Source organism: Hyla sarda, chromosome 1, assembly GCF_029499605.1.
Source record: "Hyla sarda isolate aHylSar1 chromosome 1, aHylSar1.hap1, whole genome shotgun sequence".
NCBI classification, from domain to species: domain Eukaryota; kingdom Metazoa; phylum Chordata; class Amphibia; order Anura; family Hylidae; genus Hyla; species Hyla sarda.
In genome coordinates this window covers 310,159,872-310,177,086 of record NC_079189.1, presented here as the reverse complement: position 1 = coordinate 310,177,086, position 17,215 = coordinate 310,159,872, and the positions used below count along the sequence as shown (strand labels likewise).

Sequence of the window (17,215 nt, the reverse complement as noted above, 5' to 3'; positions counted from 1 at the left end):
GCCTCCAGAATCAAATTAACGGCCATTTCCTTTCTAAAAGTTTTGGTATATATATTTCCCGAGATGCTATCCCCAATAAGGGTCAAATCCAAAAAATCTATAGAAAAGGGATTCTGGTGCAAATTGAAAATTAAATTGCAGTGACTCTGGCTAAAAAAATGCTCCAAATGCTGATACGGTCGGCACACCCGACCCCCATATGAAGAGGAGATAGTCTAAGTACCGACCGTACCAGCAAATACTGTCTGAATTTTTTTTTTTTTTTTTTTTAGGAGAAAACAAAAATTCCCTCTCCCACCAACACATAAAAATGTTGGCGAGAGAGGGCGAGAATTTTGCAACCATGGATGCTCCAGTGACCTGCAGGAAATACTTTCCATTAAACATGAAAAAGTTATGCAAGAGTAGATACTCAATCGCAAGGATGATATATTCCTGCAGGTCAACAGGGTAAGATGAGTACAGCTGTAAAAACCATTTAACAGAAAATAACGCTTGGTCATGTGGGATAACTGAATAAAGCGCTGTAACATCAGCTGTAAGCCACATCATGTCATCTTGCCATTTTATCCCTTGCATAGCTGATAGGACACTTCTACTGTCCTTGATGTATCCTGGAATGAGCGGGACAAGGGGTTGGAGGTATGCATCCACCCATTCTCCTAAACGCTTCTTTAATGAACCAATGCCGGAAACTATGGGTCTCATTTTGGGGGGAAATTGATTTTTGTGAATTTTCGGAAAATAGGAATTATAGGATCCCTAACAGATATAAACTCTGCTTCCTTTTTAGTTAGGAAACCTTCACTCACTCCTGAGTCGACAATAGATTTAAGCTGAGCCTGAAAAACGCTGGTAGGATTTTTTGACAGTTGTCTGTAGGTACTGGCATCTGATAATATCTCTTTATTCAATTTACAGTACAGACCGCTATCTAGCACCACTATGCCCCCACCTTTGTCCGCTCCCCTTATAACAATGTGCTTGGCACATTCAAGTTCTTTAAGTTACCAAAGGTGAGTATGTTAATTTACCAAAGGTGGGGGCAGAATGTCGCTGTGAAAGATGGATCGACTCCTGTTCTATGTATTCCTGAAATTGATCAAGGAACGGGGTCCTGGACATTACAGGATAAAATTCGGGTTTGATCGCGTTAAATCTAGGCATCACTGTTTCACTTGAAATAGTCAGGTTAATTTGCAGTTCAGATAGAACCTTGAGTTCACGAAATGTGAAACCAAACGTACCAGCTGAAATATTATAATTATTTATAACATCAGACACTTGTAAATTGTGTTATGCAAAGCATTTATATGATCATTCACATTAACAGACAAATCAAGTAGAGCATTAATATCCGAAGTATTGCCCTCAGTGTAAATATCCCCCAAGTCCAGATTATGAGAAAGAGTCTGTCTTTCATTCCGTTCTTGCTCTTGTATTTGCGTACAGTTATAGAATGCACAAATCTGTTGATATCCAACATGGTTTTGTAAAAATCAAAATGACAAGAAGGTGAAAAGGACAATCCTTTGAACAAGACGGTGATCTGAGATGTTGTCAAAGGCGGACAGGTTGAAAATGGGGATGGTGACTATTTCAAAGCTGGTGTGTGTCTCATTGGTCTCCTGGGTTTTCCGGTGTTTGCGTCCTCCACATCGTTTTTTTGATGATGCAAACTTCTTGCCGTGAATCTTATGTTTGGCAAGAGGGGAAGATGTGGCCTCAGGAGAATATGGACCGGATGATGGTTCTCTGTATTCCATTGCTGGATCCGGATCTGTGTCGTTAAAGCTGACTTTAGAAGGTTTTCTGTTGCTGTTGTATTTATTATTTTAATGTTTTTTGCGGAATGTGGTGTTGTGGGGCCTTTGGTGTTATTTGGCCATTCATAGACGTTATCTGTCTTCTAGTCCTGTAAATCAAGGAGGAATTTATTCTCCTTAATTTTGCAAATGGTATTTTCTAGTTTGGCCAGATTATCCATAATCTTTTGATCCATTTCAATAAATGCAGGGTGTGATTCAAATTTTGCAACGGAGGCTTGTAAGTCCTGGATTTTAAAGTCAATTTTTATACCTTGTATTTTCTGTTATTTCGCTGAATGTTAATACCACAGGAAGAAGGTTGAGAAGTGGAGGATTGTTCTACACCTGTGACAGGTGCAATGTATTACATTGACTCCTCCCCTTCCCTTCCTATTTAAGTAACCTCAGTGTGTTTCATCCTTTGTATGACTAGGGCTGTGAAGTAGTAGCCGAAATGAGTCACCTGATCTGTACCTGTCTTTGAATCTGCTTAATAAATCCTCGTGAATTTACCGACACAAGCGCTGGACCATTCTGTTTTGTTCAATGTTGCCTGGAATTGGTCTGCTCTGGTCAGAGACGCTCGGGGCTGCATAGGGAGAGCTGGATGTTGCAGCACTTTGAACTCTGCAATATATACCACCTTTGCAAGTTCATAACCCGTTTCAGGGAGTCTAAGGTGCCGCTGGTTTTCACCAGAGCCCACCACAAGGCGGGATGGTCTTGCAGTGGCAGGCAGCACCCAGGTCGCTACCCCTGGCACAACTCGTCCACACAGGTAGCGTGTCTGGCCGGAGTGCAGATGTTACAGCCTGATTGCTGGGACTTCCATTGATGTCCTGCCCAGCGGCTACTTATGCACAAGTTAATCACTGCACGGAACTTTATTTTTAGGGTACATTAACAAATACTAAGTCTGTTGCAGATTTGTTGCTGTTCAATCAATAGAAAGTATTTTTAAAAGTAAGCATAAGCATAAAAATCCACACCTGAATGCCGCACCATTCACATCTCATGCCTGAAAGAACTTCGGAAGAACCACATGTTTTTTTGCACACTTCACACCGGGCACTTGAAGACAAATTTCCTTCTCGCCAGTGATGATGATATGTGTCCTAGAGAAAATATAAAAAACAGCTTTTATTCAAATATCTCATTTCAAGAAATGCCTGCAACCAGGTCCAAACTGCTCATTTGGCAACTGGATCTGCCATTATAGTTTCCCCCATTCTTTCTAACTTCTCTTTTCATGATGCAGCTTCAGAAAAAAACAAGGTATGTTGTGCCTGCAGGGGAGAAAGACATGGCAACTCACATACAGCAGCCTAAAGCTCATTTTAAGAGCTAATTAAAAATAGTAGGCTGGTTCCCTAGGACTTTAGAATGAACAAACAAATGAATTAATGAATATAAAATTATAAAAATATGCCCAGTCTGTAAATACTCAGTAAAAAAATCCATAAATATACAACTATAACACAATTTATTATGAATAAAAGTAGTAGTAGTAGTAGTAGTAGTAGTAGTAGTAGTAGTAGTAGTAGTAGTAGTAGTAGTGTTAATATTGTCCACTGGAGATATGGAAAAATAGCTATCGCTTACATTTTCCAATTTTATCCATATTTACAGATTTGGCATATTTTTATAATTTTATTTTTATATTTCTATATTTACTACTTAAAGAGTATCTGTCACCAAATAAATATTTTATTATAGTGATCCTTGTGTAATTAGCAGACACTTTCCCATCCACTTGCTTTGAAATTTATTAACATATATATGTTTAAAATGTAATAAAAAAAACGGCCACCTGATGGCTATATTCTGTTCCCTGCCACAATTAACCCCTTAAGGACTATGGGTTTTTCAGTTTTTGCACTTTCGTTTTTTCCTCCTTACCTTTTAAAAATCATAACCCTTTAAATTTTCCACCTAAAAATCCATATTATGGCTTATTTTTTGCGACACCAATTCTACTTTGCAGTGACATTAGTCATTTTACCCAAAAATTCACGGCGAAACGGAAAAACATAATTGTGCGACAAAATCGAAGAAAAAACGCCATTTTGTAAATTTTGGGGGCTTCCGTTTCTACGCAGTGCATATTTCGGTAAAAATGACACCTTATTATTCTGTAGGTCCATATGGTTAAAATGATACCCTACTTATATAGGTTTGATTTTGTCGCACTTCTGACCCCTATAACTTTTTTATTTTTCCACATACAGGGCAGTATGAGGGCTCATTTTTTGCGCCGTGATCTGAAGTTTTTATCGGTACAATATTTGTTTTGATCTGACTTTTTGATCACTTTTTATTCATTTTTTAATTATATAAAAAGTGACCAAAAATAAGCTTTTTTGGACTTTGGAATTTTTTTTGCGCGTACGCCATTGGGGGTGATTCAAACTTTTATTAGGGAAGGGGTTAAATGACCTTTCTTAACACTTTTTTTTACTTTTTTTTTTTTTGCAGTGTTATAGGTCCCATAGGGACCTATAACACTGCACACACTAAACTCTCATGCTGATCACTGGCGTGTATAAACACGCCTGTGATCAGTGTTATCGGCGCTTGACTGCTCCTGCCTGGAACTCAGGCACGGAGCAGTCATTCGTCAATCGGACACCGAGGAGGCAGGTACGGGCCCTCCCTTGTGTCCTGTAAGCTGTTCGGGACGCCGCGATTTCACCGCAGCGGTCCCAAACAGCCCGATTTGACTAGCCGGGATAGTTTCACTTTCACTTTAGAAGTGGCGGTCAGCTTTGACCGCCGCTTCTAAAGGGTTAATACTGCACATTGCCGCGATCGGCGATGTGTGGTATTAGCCACGGGTGAGTTTGGTCTCCTCCCGGCCTGGCTGGAGTCCAAACTCAGGAAGTTCTTCTCTGCATGGAGCTTGATTGTCAGCTGCACTAAAAATTCACACAGAAAGCTGCACAGACTAAAAGCTGCAGGACAGCCTCATTGATAGCAACCAGTGCTGTGGAGTCTGAGTCGAGGAGTCGGAGTTGGATTAAATTTGGGGTACCTGGAGTCGGCAAACAATGCACCGACTCCAACTCCTACTAAATTTAGATTGGAATTTAAAAAAAGCAAGTTTAAATGTCCCAATTCACAAAAAGTTATAATTAAAAACTTCTCTATTTTACGAATAAAGACCAATGCATGCAGTGCCTCAGATAACCGCAACACATACACGTTAAGTGACCTTGAAGAAGCATGCTTTTCATGTGCTTCACTATATGGCACGCAACACACTATTAGGAGCGGCAATACTTATACTTTCCATAGTGTTGTGTTCTGCTGTTACAGAGAACCCATGGGTAACCTAGCCTCTCACTGATAAGGAATTAAGTAAATATGTTTTTTGCAGGACTAGAGACACTTGTATAAATAAGTGAAGGGAATGAGGGGCCAATAGTTCAAGACTGAAGCTGTAAACCATTGGAAAAACTGCTGTCATTCAGCTAAGGCTATAAAAACTTGTAAACTTGATTGTTAGCTTAAACTTTAAACATGACTATGGGATTCTACTAGGGAAATCATGTTTTATAATCAATGCCCCTTTCTGGATCCTCCCACTGCCCTATCTTCAGCAGAAGATCAGCACACAAACTGTTCAATACAGTAGACTGTTGGCTTCCCAAGTTTTTAATGGCAGGAGGGGTCCTAAGAGTAGTTAGGGAACATAGCCAGAGGTAGCTGAGAACAGTTTATTTGGTGACAGGTACTTTTTACCATAAGTATAAAATAATTGAATAAATAAATCTAATGTATGCTATATGAGTCGTTATAGAAATACATATACAAAATAAAATAACTAAACTTTGTAAATATGGATACTTAAATTTGGATAATTAAAGTTATTTTGCACATCTTCAGTATACAGTATTAACACTACTACTACAACTTTTATTCATTATAAATTGTGGTATATATGTATATGTATGGATTGTTTTACAGCTTATATACAGATTGGGCATATTTTCACAATTTTATTTTCCTATTTACTCATTTAGCATACATTAGATTTATTTTTGTACTTATATATTCTATACTTACTTAGTCCTAAAAGGACCATCCTACTCTCTAATTTTCTCTATTAATAACTATTAGTCCATTGTGGGATGCACAAGGCAAGAAGTTTTGGACACTCCAAACATCACTTTTTATTAATCTTAAAGGGGTACTCCTGTGGAAAACGATTTTTAAAAAATCTACTGGTATCAGAAAGTTAAACAGATTTGTAAATTACTTCCATTTAAAATTCTTAAATCCTTTCAGTACTCATCAGCTGCTGTATGCTACAGAGAAAGTTCTTTTCTGTCTGACCACAGTACTCTTGGTGACACCTCTGTCCATGTCAGGAACTGTCCAGAGCAGGAGCAAATCCCCACAGCAAACCTATCCTGCTGTGGACACTTCCTGACATGGACAGAGGTGTCAGCAGAGCACTCTGGTCAGACAGAAAGGAAATTCAAAAAGAAAATAACTTTCTGTGGAGCATACAGCAGCTCATAGGTACTGGAAGGATTAAGATTTTAAAATAGAAGTAATATACAAATCTTACAATGAAAGAGGTAGCGTGCACTCACCGCGGGTAAACAGCTGCAGGCCCGAGGTCCGGGATCACCACGGCATAGACGGAGACGGTTAGGGGTGCTCAGAGGCTACGTCGGCTGTTTCGGACGTATGAACGTCCTTCTTCCGGCCTCAATATATACAAATCTGTAACTTTCTGGCACCAGTTGATTAAAAAAAAAAAAAATTCCAGCAGAGTACCCCTTTAAGACCTGCTAAGAAATCCTAAGGTATGCCCTCCTGCACAGCATGCCTCTTTGATCAGCCACAGGATATGTGAGCCCTGCTATTTCGCTCCACTATGTCTGCATTTTTATTACTCGGTTGTGCTGGAGCTTTTGGTATCGCAATGTTTCACTGTGTATTCATTAATTGTTTATGCTAGAAATTGTTTTTCACTGTTTAATAATTCAGAACTAGGTTATGCTGAGACTTTTAGTACCTCAGGACACCACTGTGTATGTATGTATGTATTTATTTATTATTTGGTTGCGATGCTTCTTTATTCTATTAATTTTCCTGGGACTTGTAGTGCCTTGGTGCTTCACTGTGACATCATTCATTATTAGGTGTTGCTGGAACTTGCAGTACCCAATGTTCTGTTTACTGTATTCTTTTCTAGCTTTATATCACATTATTTACTAATGATGCGCACAGACTAATCACCAACTGCACTAGTTTCCTCCATTTACACTATGAAGACATCAAATTACAGGCAATAACACAATATAGAGAGACTCTCAGACAAATGCTTCCATCATGAATGTGGAGTAGTCTAACATTTACAGCAATATTAGTTGTCATGGAACTGCAATCCCATACTGGTATAGGAAATGCTGTGAGGGGCCTTTGCTCAAATGCAAGAGAAACAAAATAGAATGATCGTCAGCACAATCCCATAAAATCCATAGCCACTTTATTCATTCCAAAACCATATTAAAATACATGCAGCTGGTTCGAGGATGGCCAGAAAGGTGAGTGATGCGTTTCTAGCATTAATCACTAAACCCCTTCCTCTGGCATGCCTTTTGGGATTTAACACCCACTTTTTTTCCCTTATCGCTTTCCAAGTGCTATTAGTTCTTATTTCTCCATCGACATAGCCATAACGGCTTGTTTTTTGCATGACAAGTTGTTCTTCTTAATGCCACCATTTTGGGGTTCATAAAGCTTATTGGTCCATTTTTATTAACTCTTTTGGGTAGTGATTCCACCTTCAGTCATTTTTCCTAGTAGCGAATAAGTAGTTTTATCGGTATTTTGGAAAATATATGACTTTTCCTCTTATTTTTTGGGAGGTGTATTAACAAAATGAAGCATTTTTTTCTTTTTATAATTCAATAATAATAAGGTATTATCAATAATAATTTATCATAAGGTTTATTGTTTTAGTCTTTATGGACGTGGCAATACCAACTATGGATATTAGGCTGCTTTCACACTATCTTAACACGGCAGTGTGACGGACGTCAGGGTCGCTGGGGAGAATAGCGGGAGAAATAATACTGCTTAGGCTGGGTTCACACTACGATTTGTAACTACGGTTCCCGTATACGGCTGGGAGGAAAGGGGGCGGGGCTTAATTGCAGCGCCCGCACTCAGCCGTATAGGGGAACCATATTTAATGCATGTCTATGAGCCGACCGGAGTGAGCCGCAGCCTCCGGTAGGCTGCGTTTTCGGCCGTATGCGGTTTCCCGACCGCAGGCAAAAACGTGGTCGATCATGTTTTTGCCTGCGGTCGGGAAACCGCATACGGCCGATAAAGCAGCCGACCGGAGGCTGTGGTTCACTCCGGTCGGCTTGTAGACATGCATTAAATACGGTTCCCCTATACGGCTGAGTGCGGGTGCCGCAATTAAGCCCCGCCCCCTCCTCCCAGCCGTATACAGGAACCGTACTTACAAATCGTAGTGTGAACCCAGTCTTACGGCCGTCAGAGTTTGACGGCCGTTCTTGACGGGGCGCAATGGCAGTGTGAAAGTAGCCTTACTTTTTATGTTTTATGTAGAAAAAGGGAATTTTAAGTGAAAACTTCTCTTTTTTTTTACATTTTATTTTAAACTTTATCAGTCTGACAAACTAACAGGACTTCGACAGAGATCAGCAGATTGCTGGTACAATACACTGCACTACTACTGTAATGCAGCATATTTTGCCCAGCTGCAGGCCCAATAGCTTCACAAGGACCCCGGCTGCAATGAAAACCCATGATGGTTTGACCACAACATGTAAAGTATTAATCTACCAGCAAAAGAAGTTTTCGCTGCTTTCGGTAGTTACAGTGACATGCTGACAGCCAATCTCACGCAATCCTTATTCGGAATCTTCTTTAGGGCTGGTAAAATAAGGACCGCCATAAAAAAGTGTATCAGCAATCATTAACAGGTTAATCCTAGTCAGAGTTATCAACGCTAGAAACGAGTCACCACTCTGACCAGTCTCAAACTATCTTCCTGTTTTTGAATATGGATTTTTAATAAAGCAGGTCTTAGTTTTCACAGGATTCTTATATTTTCTTTCTCAGCAATTTTAGTTGCCAGGACTACTCCTGGGATTTAGATTAAATATGTGATGTCAGGATGTAACTTTGCCATCTATCCCTGATGTTACATGTAAAGTAACTGAGCAGACACCAATGACTGTGTGAAGGTTATGGGGGTGGGGGGGGGATATTACACCATGCATCTTTGTAATTCTGATGGCGGACAGGGCCATATTTGTAATAGAAACCTCTTGACAGGTAAGTGATTGAAGGGGACAGCATGTGTTTGATTTTCTTTGACATCATGCTTTTACAGATCATGAGGGTCTCTGTTATAAGCATGAGTCTGACTTCCTGTCAAGGGTATTCAGAATTTTCCTAGAGGGGAATTCATATTACACATGATGTCACTCTGTTATTGTCAGCTTACAGCAGTTTGTATTCTGTAAATGTCATACACAGGCCAATCAAAGAACAAACATATTTCACATTCACTATGTTTTCTAATGCCAGGGCCAGGGCAGGATTAACAATGGTGCTTATGGAGCTCGTGCTCCGGGTCCCGGGCACCCAGTCAAACAAGAGGATATCTGACATTTATTTTTATTTTTTTAAATAAATTAATTAATTTGCAGCTTTGGAGTTAGGCCCCGGACTCTTCGCTTCTGAGCAGGAGCAGGAGCAGGAGGAGGGGGAGGAGGGAGGAGAGAACACAGAGCTGTGAGGAAATGAAAGAACCGCAGAGGCTGTACAACATGGGGCCTGACTAACGTAGGTGTCCCTGCATGTATATATGTATATAAGCGTGTGTGTGTGTGGATATATATCTATATATATGTGTGTGTGTACATATGTGCATGTCTTTGTACTGTGCCTGTGTGTGTTACTACTGTGGATGACTATATAAAGTGAATGTGTGTATCTATACCAGTGTGCCCCCAGTTGTTGCAACACTACAATTCCCAGCATGCCTGGACAGCCAAAGGCTATCTGGGTATGCTGGGAGCTGTAGTTTTGCAACAGCTGGAGGCTCACTGGTTGGGAAACACTGATCTATTCTGTGTGTGTGTATGAAGCATGCATGTACAGCATGTAATGTGTGCTGTGTGTGTATAATGCATGTACAGTATGTAATGTGTGCAGTGTGTGTGTTGTGTGTATATAATGCATGTACAGTATGTAATGTGTGCAGGGTGTGTGTTGTGTGTATATAATGAATGTACAGTATGTAATGTGTGCAGTATGTTGTGTGTATAATGCATGTACAGTATGTAATGTGTGCAGTGTGTATATAATGCATGTACAGTATGTAGTGTGTGCTGTGTGTATATAATACATGTACAGTATGTAATATGTACAGTATGTTGTGTGTATAATGCATGTACAGTATGTAATGTGTGCAGTGTGTATATAATGCATGTACAGTATGTAGTGTGTGCTGTGTGTATATAATACATGTACAGTATGTAATATGTACAGTATGTTGTGTATATAATGCATGTACAGTATGTAATGTGTGCAGTATGTGTGCTGTGTGTATATAATGCATGTACAGTATGTAATGTGTGCAGTATGTGTGTTGTGTGTATATAATGCATGTACAGTATGTAATGTGTGCAGGGTGTGTGTTGTGCGTATATAATGAATGTACAGTATGTAATGTGTGCTGTGTGTATATAATGCATGTACAGTATGTAGTGTGTGCTGTGTGTATATAATACATGTACAGTATGTAATATGTACAGTATGTTGTGTGTATAATGCATGTACAGTATGTAATGTGTGCAGTGTGTATATAATGCATGTACAGTATGTAGTGTGTGCTGTGTGTATATAATACATGTACAGTATGTAATATGTACAGTATGTTGTGTATATAATGCATGTACAGTATGTAATGTGTGCAGTATGTGTGTTGTGTGTATATAATGCATGTACAGTATGTAATGTGTGCAGGGTGTGTGTTGTGTATATAACGAATGTACAGTACGTAATGTGTTCAGTATGTGTGCTGTGTGTATATAATGAATGTACAGTATGTAATGTGTGCAGTATGTGTGCAGTATGTGTTCTGTGTGTATATAATGAATGTACAGTATGTAATGTGCGCAGTATGTGTGCTGTGTGTATAATGGATGCACAGTATGTAGTGTGTGCTATATATATAATGCATGTACAGTATGTAATGTGTGCAGTATGTGTGCTGTGTGTATATAATGCATGTACAGTATGTAATGTGTGCAGTATGTATATAATGCATTATATACATACTGCACACATTACATACTGTACATGCATTATATACATACTGCACACATTACATACTGTACATGCATTATATACATACTGTACACATTACATACTGTACATGCATTATATACACACAGCACACATACTGCACACATTACATACTGTACATGCATTATATACACACACAGCACACATACTGCACACATTACATACAGTACATGTATTATATACACACACAGCACACATACTGCACACATTACATACTGTACATGCATTATATACACACAGCACACATACTGTACATGCATTATATACATACTGCACACATTACATACTGTACATGCATGTACAGTATGTAATGTGTGCAGTATGTATATAATGCATGTACAGTATGTGTGCTGTGTGTGTATTTAATGCATGTACAGTATGTAATGTGTGCAGTATGTGTGCTGTGTGTGTATATAATGCATGTACAGTATGTAATGTGTGCAGTGTGTGCTGTGTGTATATAATGCATGTACAGTATGTAATGTGTGCAGTATGTGTGATGTGTGTATATAATGCATGTACAGTATGTAATGTGTACAGTATGTTGTGTGTGTATGAAGCATGCATGTACAGTATGTAATGTGTGCTGTGTGTATATAATGCATGTACAGTTTGTAGTGTGTGCTGTGTGTGTATATAATGCATGTACAGTATGTAATGTGTACAGTATGTTGTGTGTATGAAGCATGCATGTACAGTATGTAATGTGTGCTGTGTGTGTATATAATGCATGTACAGTTTGTAGTTTGTGCTGTGTGGATATAATGCATGTACAGTATGTAATGTGTACAGTATATTGTGTGTGTATGAAGCATGTATGTACAGTATGTAATGTGTGCTGTGTGTATATAATGCATGTACAGTGTAGTGTGTGCTGTGTGTGTATATAATGCATGTACAGTATGTAATGTGTACAGTATGTGTGCTGTGTGTATATAATGCATGTACAGTATGTAATGTGTGCAGTATGTGTGCTGTGTGTATAATGGATGTACAGTATGTAGTGTGTGCTGTGTTTATATAATGCATGTACAGTATGTAATGTGTGCAGTATGTGTATAATGCATGTACAGTATGTAATGTGTGCAGTATGTGTGATGTGTGTATATAATGCATGTACAGTATGTAATGTGTACAGTATGTTGTGTGTGTATGAAGCATGCATGTACAGTATGTAATGTGTGCTGTGTGTATATAATGCATGTACAGTTTGTAGTGTGTGCTGTGTGTGTATATAATGCATGTACAGTATGTAATGTGTACAGTATGTTGTGTGTATGAAGCATGCATGTACAGTATGTAATGTGTGCTGTGTGTGTATATAATGCATGTACAGTTTGTAGTTTGTGCTGTGTGGATATAATGCATGTACAGTATGTAATGTGTACAGTATATTGTGTGTGTATGAAGCATGTATGTACAGTATGTAATGTGTGCTGTGTGTATATAATGCATGTACAGTGTAGTGTGTGCTGTGTGTGTATATAATGCATGTACAGTATGTAATGTGTACAGTATGTGTGCTGTGTGTATATAATGCATGTACAGTATGTAATGTGTGCAGTATGTGTGCTGTGTGTATAATGGATGTACAGTATGTAGTGTGTGCTGTGTTTATATAATGCATGTACAGTATGTAATGTGTGCAGTATGTGTATAATGCATGTACAGTATGTAATGTGTGCAGTATGTGTGCTGTGTGTATATAATGCATGCACAGTATGTAATGTGTACAGTTTGTTGTGTGTGTATGAAGCATGCATGTACAGTATGTAATGTGTGCTGTGTGTATATAATGCATGTACAGTATGTAATGCGTGCAGTATGTGTGCTGTGTGTATAATGCATGTACAGTATGTAATGTGTGCAGTATGTGTGTTGTGTGTATATGATGCATGTACAGTATTTATTGTGTACAGTATGTGTGTTGTGTATATGATGCATCTACAGTATGTATTGTGTACAGTATGTGTGTTGTGTCTATGAACATGTATGTGTGACGTCACATAACAAGGATAATACACAGTGATGTAATAGTACAGGGACAGGACTCAGGAAACAGTATGTGGGGAACAGAGTCTAAATAAAAAGGACAAAGGAGTCTGGAGAAAGGAACAGTGGGGTGATGAGGATCTCTGGAAGAGGAATGAGGGGTTGGAGAAGAAGGGAAGAGAGGGGTCTGGAGGAGGACGGGTGATGACGTAGGGGTCTATGGGTGACTGAGGGATCTGTAGGAGGACTGAGGAGTCTGGGGGTGACCGAGGGGTCAGTGGAGGATGGGAAAGAGGGGTATTGAGGAGGACTTGGGGTGGCTGAGTGGTCTGGAGGGAGGTGACTGAGGGATCTGTAGGAGAATTGGGGGGGGATCTGGCCGTGACTGAGGGGTTGGGGGAGGAGGGGACATAGGGGTATAGAGGAGGACTAAGGCATTTTGAGGTGACTGAAGGGTCTGGGGTGACTGAGGGGTCAGGGAGGAGAAAACAGGGGTCTGGAGGAGGGGACACCGGTCTGGGGGAGAAAGGGGTCTGGAGGAGGACAGTAGAGGGTGGGATTCAGCCAAACTGAGAAGAAACTGTGTGTGGCAGTATTTTCAGGGGCTTAGTGTTTGGAGGGGTTATATTCAGGGGGCACAGTTTCTAACAGGCTCATATTGATTCTTTTTTTCATATACAGGATCTGCTGACAAAGTGAGGAACCAATGATGTCTGGGCATCACACTCTGCAGAGGAACATTTAGCTGGAAGCCACCACCTCATCTGGACCGGATGAAGGAGAAAAGGGTAGACAACAGAGAAGACGTCAACTGTGAGCCATTATATCATTGTGTATTCTTTGTGACTAGGTCATCATGAGTGAAACTGTACCTCAATCTGTGGCTTTCCAACTGTTGCAAAACTACAACTTCTATCATGCCTAATGCTCTCAAGACATTATGGGAGTTTTAGATTTTCAGTAGGTGGAAAGCCACTGGAACTGAGGTAATTAATGGGGGTCCCAGCAGATGGACCCCCACCAAAAAATGGGCTGCATAGTCTGAAATGCCCATGCCTTTGTGAAGGCTTGTTAATTGTCATAATTGAAAGCATGCACAGGGGGGTTGAGGTTTAGGGATGTGCTCCGTCCTCCAAGCAGCCTTAATCTGGCCCTGGCAAGGGCTGATTTTCCGTCCTTGTCCTTCTCTGCCTGCAGCCAAATACTGATGCAAATGTGTTGCACAAAAAGTAAATTTACATTTCATGCTATTTAATCTTATTGAAGCACCTATCAACACCTGCAACAAGATTCCTTTAAGAGACATGCTGCTTAAGTTTTCTCCTTATTGAATATCTACAAAATAATAAAGAGAATAACCATTTAGCTTGAGCTAATGTGATCAGCAACTCCACACATGGACACAAAAAGAAAACTATGAAGTGCTCCGGTCGTCTTTACTTATTCTTAGATAAGGGCAGAGATCACCATGCAGGTAAGAGGATGTTATCTTCCATCAGATTATTATCACAGGTCTTATTTTTCATAGTTATCTTGCTCTCTAATGTGTTTTACAGATCCCACGCCCCCTTTTCAGACCCAATAAAAAGAAGTGTTAACAGAAGTCTCAAACATTCACAGTAAAGGCGGCGGAAGCCAAAACAGACAGTTTTTAGCATAACTCCAACAAAAAGTGCGCCATACTTCTGGCGCATTTGTGGTAGCCCAGCACAAGTTGTTCTATGTGCTACCCATTAGATAAGTCAGATGGCTGAGGCATTAAAAAGGACTGCCGGAGGCATAATATGTCTCAAATAATGTATGGTCATGCACTGTATATTTTCCGCATTGCAAATGTATTTGCTGTATCACGCCACTAGTCTGAGCTCTACAGCATGCAGAGGGATAATTTTTTTGTGCTTTACATTTCATTGTACAGTTGAGACTCTTGAGTCCCAAGTCTGTCCTCCTCTCTCAGAGAATAGGGTTGGACCTAACCCTAGGTACTGTTAATGTCAGGTATACTTCCTAAGTATAGAAAACACTGCCGCTACTTATGTCTGCAACAAATAAGTTCCTGAACCTAGACCAAGTCCTGCTAAGAGGATAGTCTGCACTTCTGCATTTCAAGAGGTTAGCAAGGATAAAGCTGAACAGGTCCTTTTTGTTTTACTGGTTTTAACACTGGTGCCTGGTCGGACCAGTGTCAGAATCATATCCAGGAGAAGTCCTCCCCAACTTGACTGAGTGTCGTGTTAAAGATTGCCACAATAGTAAGTGATCTGGAGTCCTCAGTAGGCATTTCTGCATTTCCCCATAGTCACCTCCTGTGACATCCTCTTTCAGTAGTTGCTGTAATTTGGACCCTAGCTAAAGCAGAGAGCTGCACCACCTACAGTTTAGATTCACGTACACATGCAAAAGTACCAAAGGCTAATTTCTGCAAAAGTATATCTGTGAAAGGAGGTTATACAACTGACTGAGTATCTGAGTTTTCTGGAGTTACACAAAATGTTCAGCAAAGTTAAAAGTTGTTTCACAGAAGTTTGGCTTCATATGGCTCATTATTGGGATTTGTGTGTGGGAACAGCTTTACTAGAAAAGGAACATTGGGTTACACCAGTCAACTATGTGACAATAACATCAGGGACTACTACCCTCAACATCACCCACAACATCAGTCTCAGCGATTACTACACACTTGCAATGGTAAATCTGGGCCATCACTATGGCCCACATATCTTAAGATCTAGGCTCCTTTGCTTACGGCAGCCAGAGGTGGTCAGAAAGTTGAACACAGCTGAGGCGGCCGTTTTGCAAAATTTGCGTAACTCAAATAGACTTTAATAGGAGTTTCACAAACAGAGTAACATCTCTCAAGTTGCAAAAACAGCATGGTTAGCATTGCTATACTGTTTGCTTAGTTACCATTAACCTCAATGTGAGTTATGTAAACTGTGTAAAACAGCACCTCTGGTAGGCGGCAAGCAGGCTGAAAGGAGCTGGGGTGCCCTAGATCTCAAATAAGGTTCAGGTCCCAAAGGTGTGACTCACTTTCATCACACATTTATAGCAAACCCTGTGGATGTACCATAAATGACCAGATTGGATTTCCCCTTTTAATTGCAGTTTATGCACCATATTTTTGTATATCTTTATAGTGTTTTTGAGTTTTGCAAATTGATGATAAAGAATTCCAGAATAAAAATAAAAAAACAAAAAAAATTCATTATGATGTATGACTATGTTTAACCATTTTAATTTTAGGTAAATTCCAAACACCTGCTCTAATTATGCTTAAGAACATACAACACCACGGTTGCTCACATGCAATTAAAAGACTCATATAGCCACATTCTTTAAAAATAATGCATCCGATGTCATTATTCCAGAGATGCTCCTATAACCTCACCCTAGTATGTCAATTACATAATGGTTATGCACAATGGTTCTTCTGGGACGGCTTATTAACAGTTTCCATATTACTATTCAGATTGCTTAAGGCACCTCTAAATTATTGAGGAAAACGAATCCATTTTACATCACAAGACATTTAACCATTAATCCAAATCCTTCTAACCAGCAAAAGACACATTAGGGGTACATTCTTAGATTGAATAAAAAGAACACCAGATGACACCATAACAAATATTTTACAGCAAAATCTAAATGCCGCAAATAAAAAATTATTGATGATAGATCGATCTATGCCTGATCGCGGGGGGTCCTGCCGCTGAGGACCCCCGTGATCTTCCATGCCGCACCCCTTTAGAATCAGCCCCCAGAGCGTGCTCGCTCCGGGTCTGATTACTGGCGATCACGGGGACGGAGCCCCCTCAATGTAAGCCTATGGAGGGGGCGTGACAGCTTGCATTGAGGGGGCGGAGTGTGACATCGCACGGGGGAAGAGCCGTGACGTCACTATGCTCCGTATCCGTGATCGCCAGTAATCAGACCCGGAGCGAGCACGCTCCAGGGGCTGATTCTAACGGGGTGCGGCGTGGAAGATCACGGGGGTCCCCACTGGTGGACAGGGGATAAGATGTCTTAGCGCCGGAGTACCCCTTTAA

The 17,215-nt window shown here is 40.1% G+C and overlaps 1 protein-coding gene across 2 annotated transcripts in view; it reads right to left on the bottom strand.

The window, feature by feature from the left end:
* The window catches only part of DGKQ (diacylglycerol kinase theta), a 200,338-nt gene that overhangs the window by 100,583 nt on the left and 82,540 nt on the right, over positions 1-17,215 (bottom strand). For both annotated transcript variants that reach the window (XM_056518257.1, XM_056518256.1), the window contains exon 5: positions 2,798-2,923. In XM_056518257.1, the coding sequence (XP_056374232.1) occupies positions 2,798-2,923 (126 nt within the window). The remainder of the gene's footprint in view (positions 1-2,797; positions 2,924-17,215) is intronic.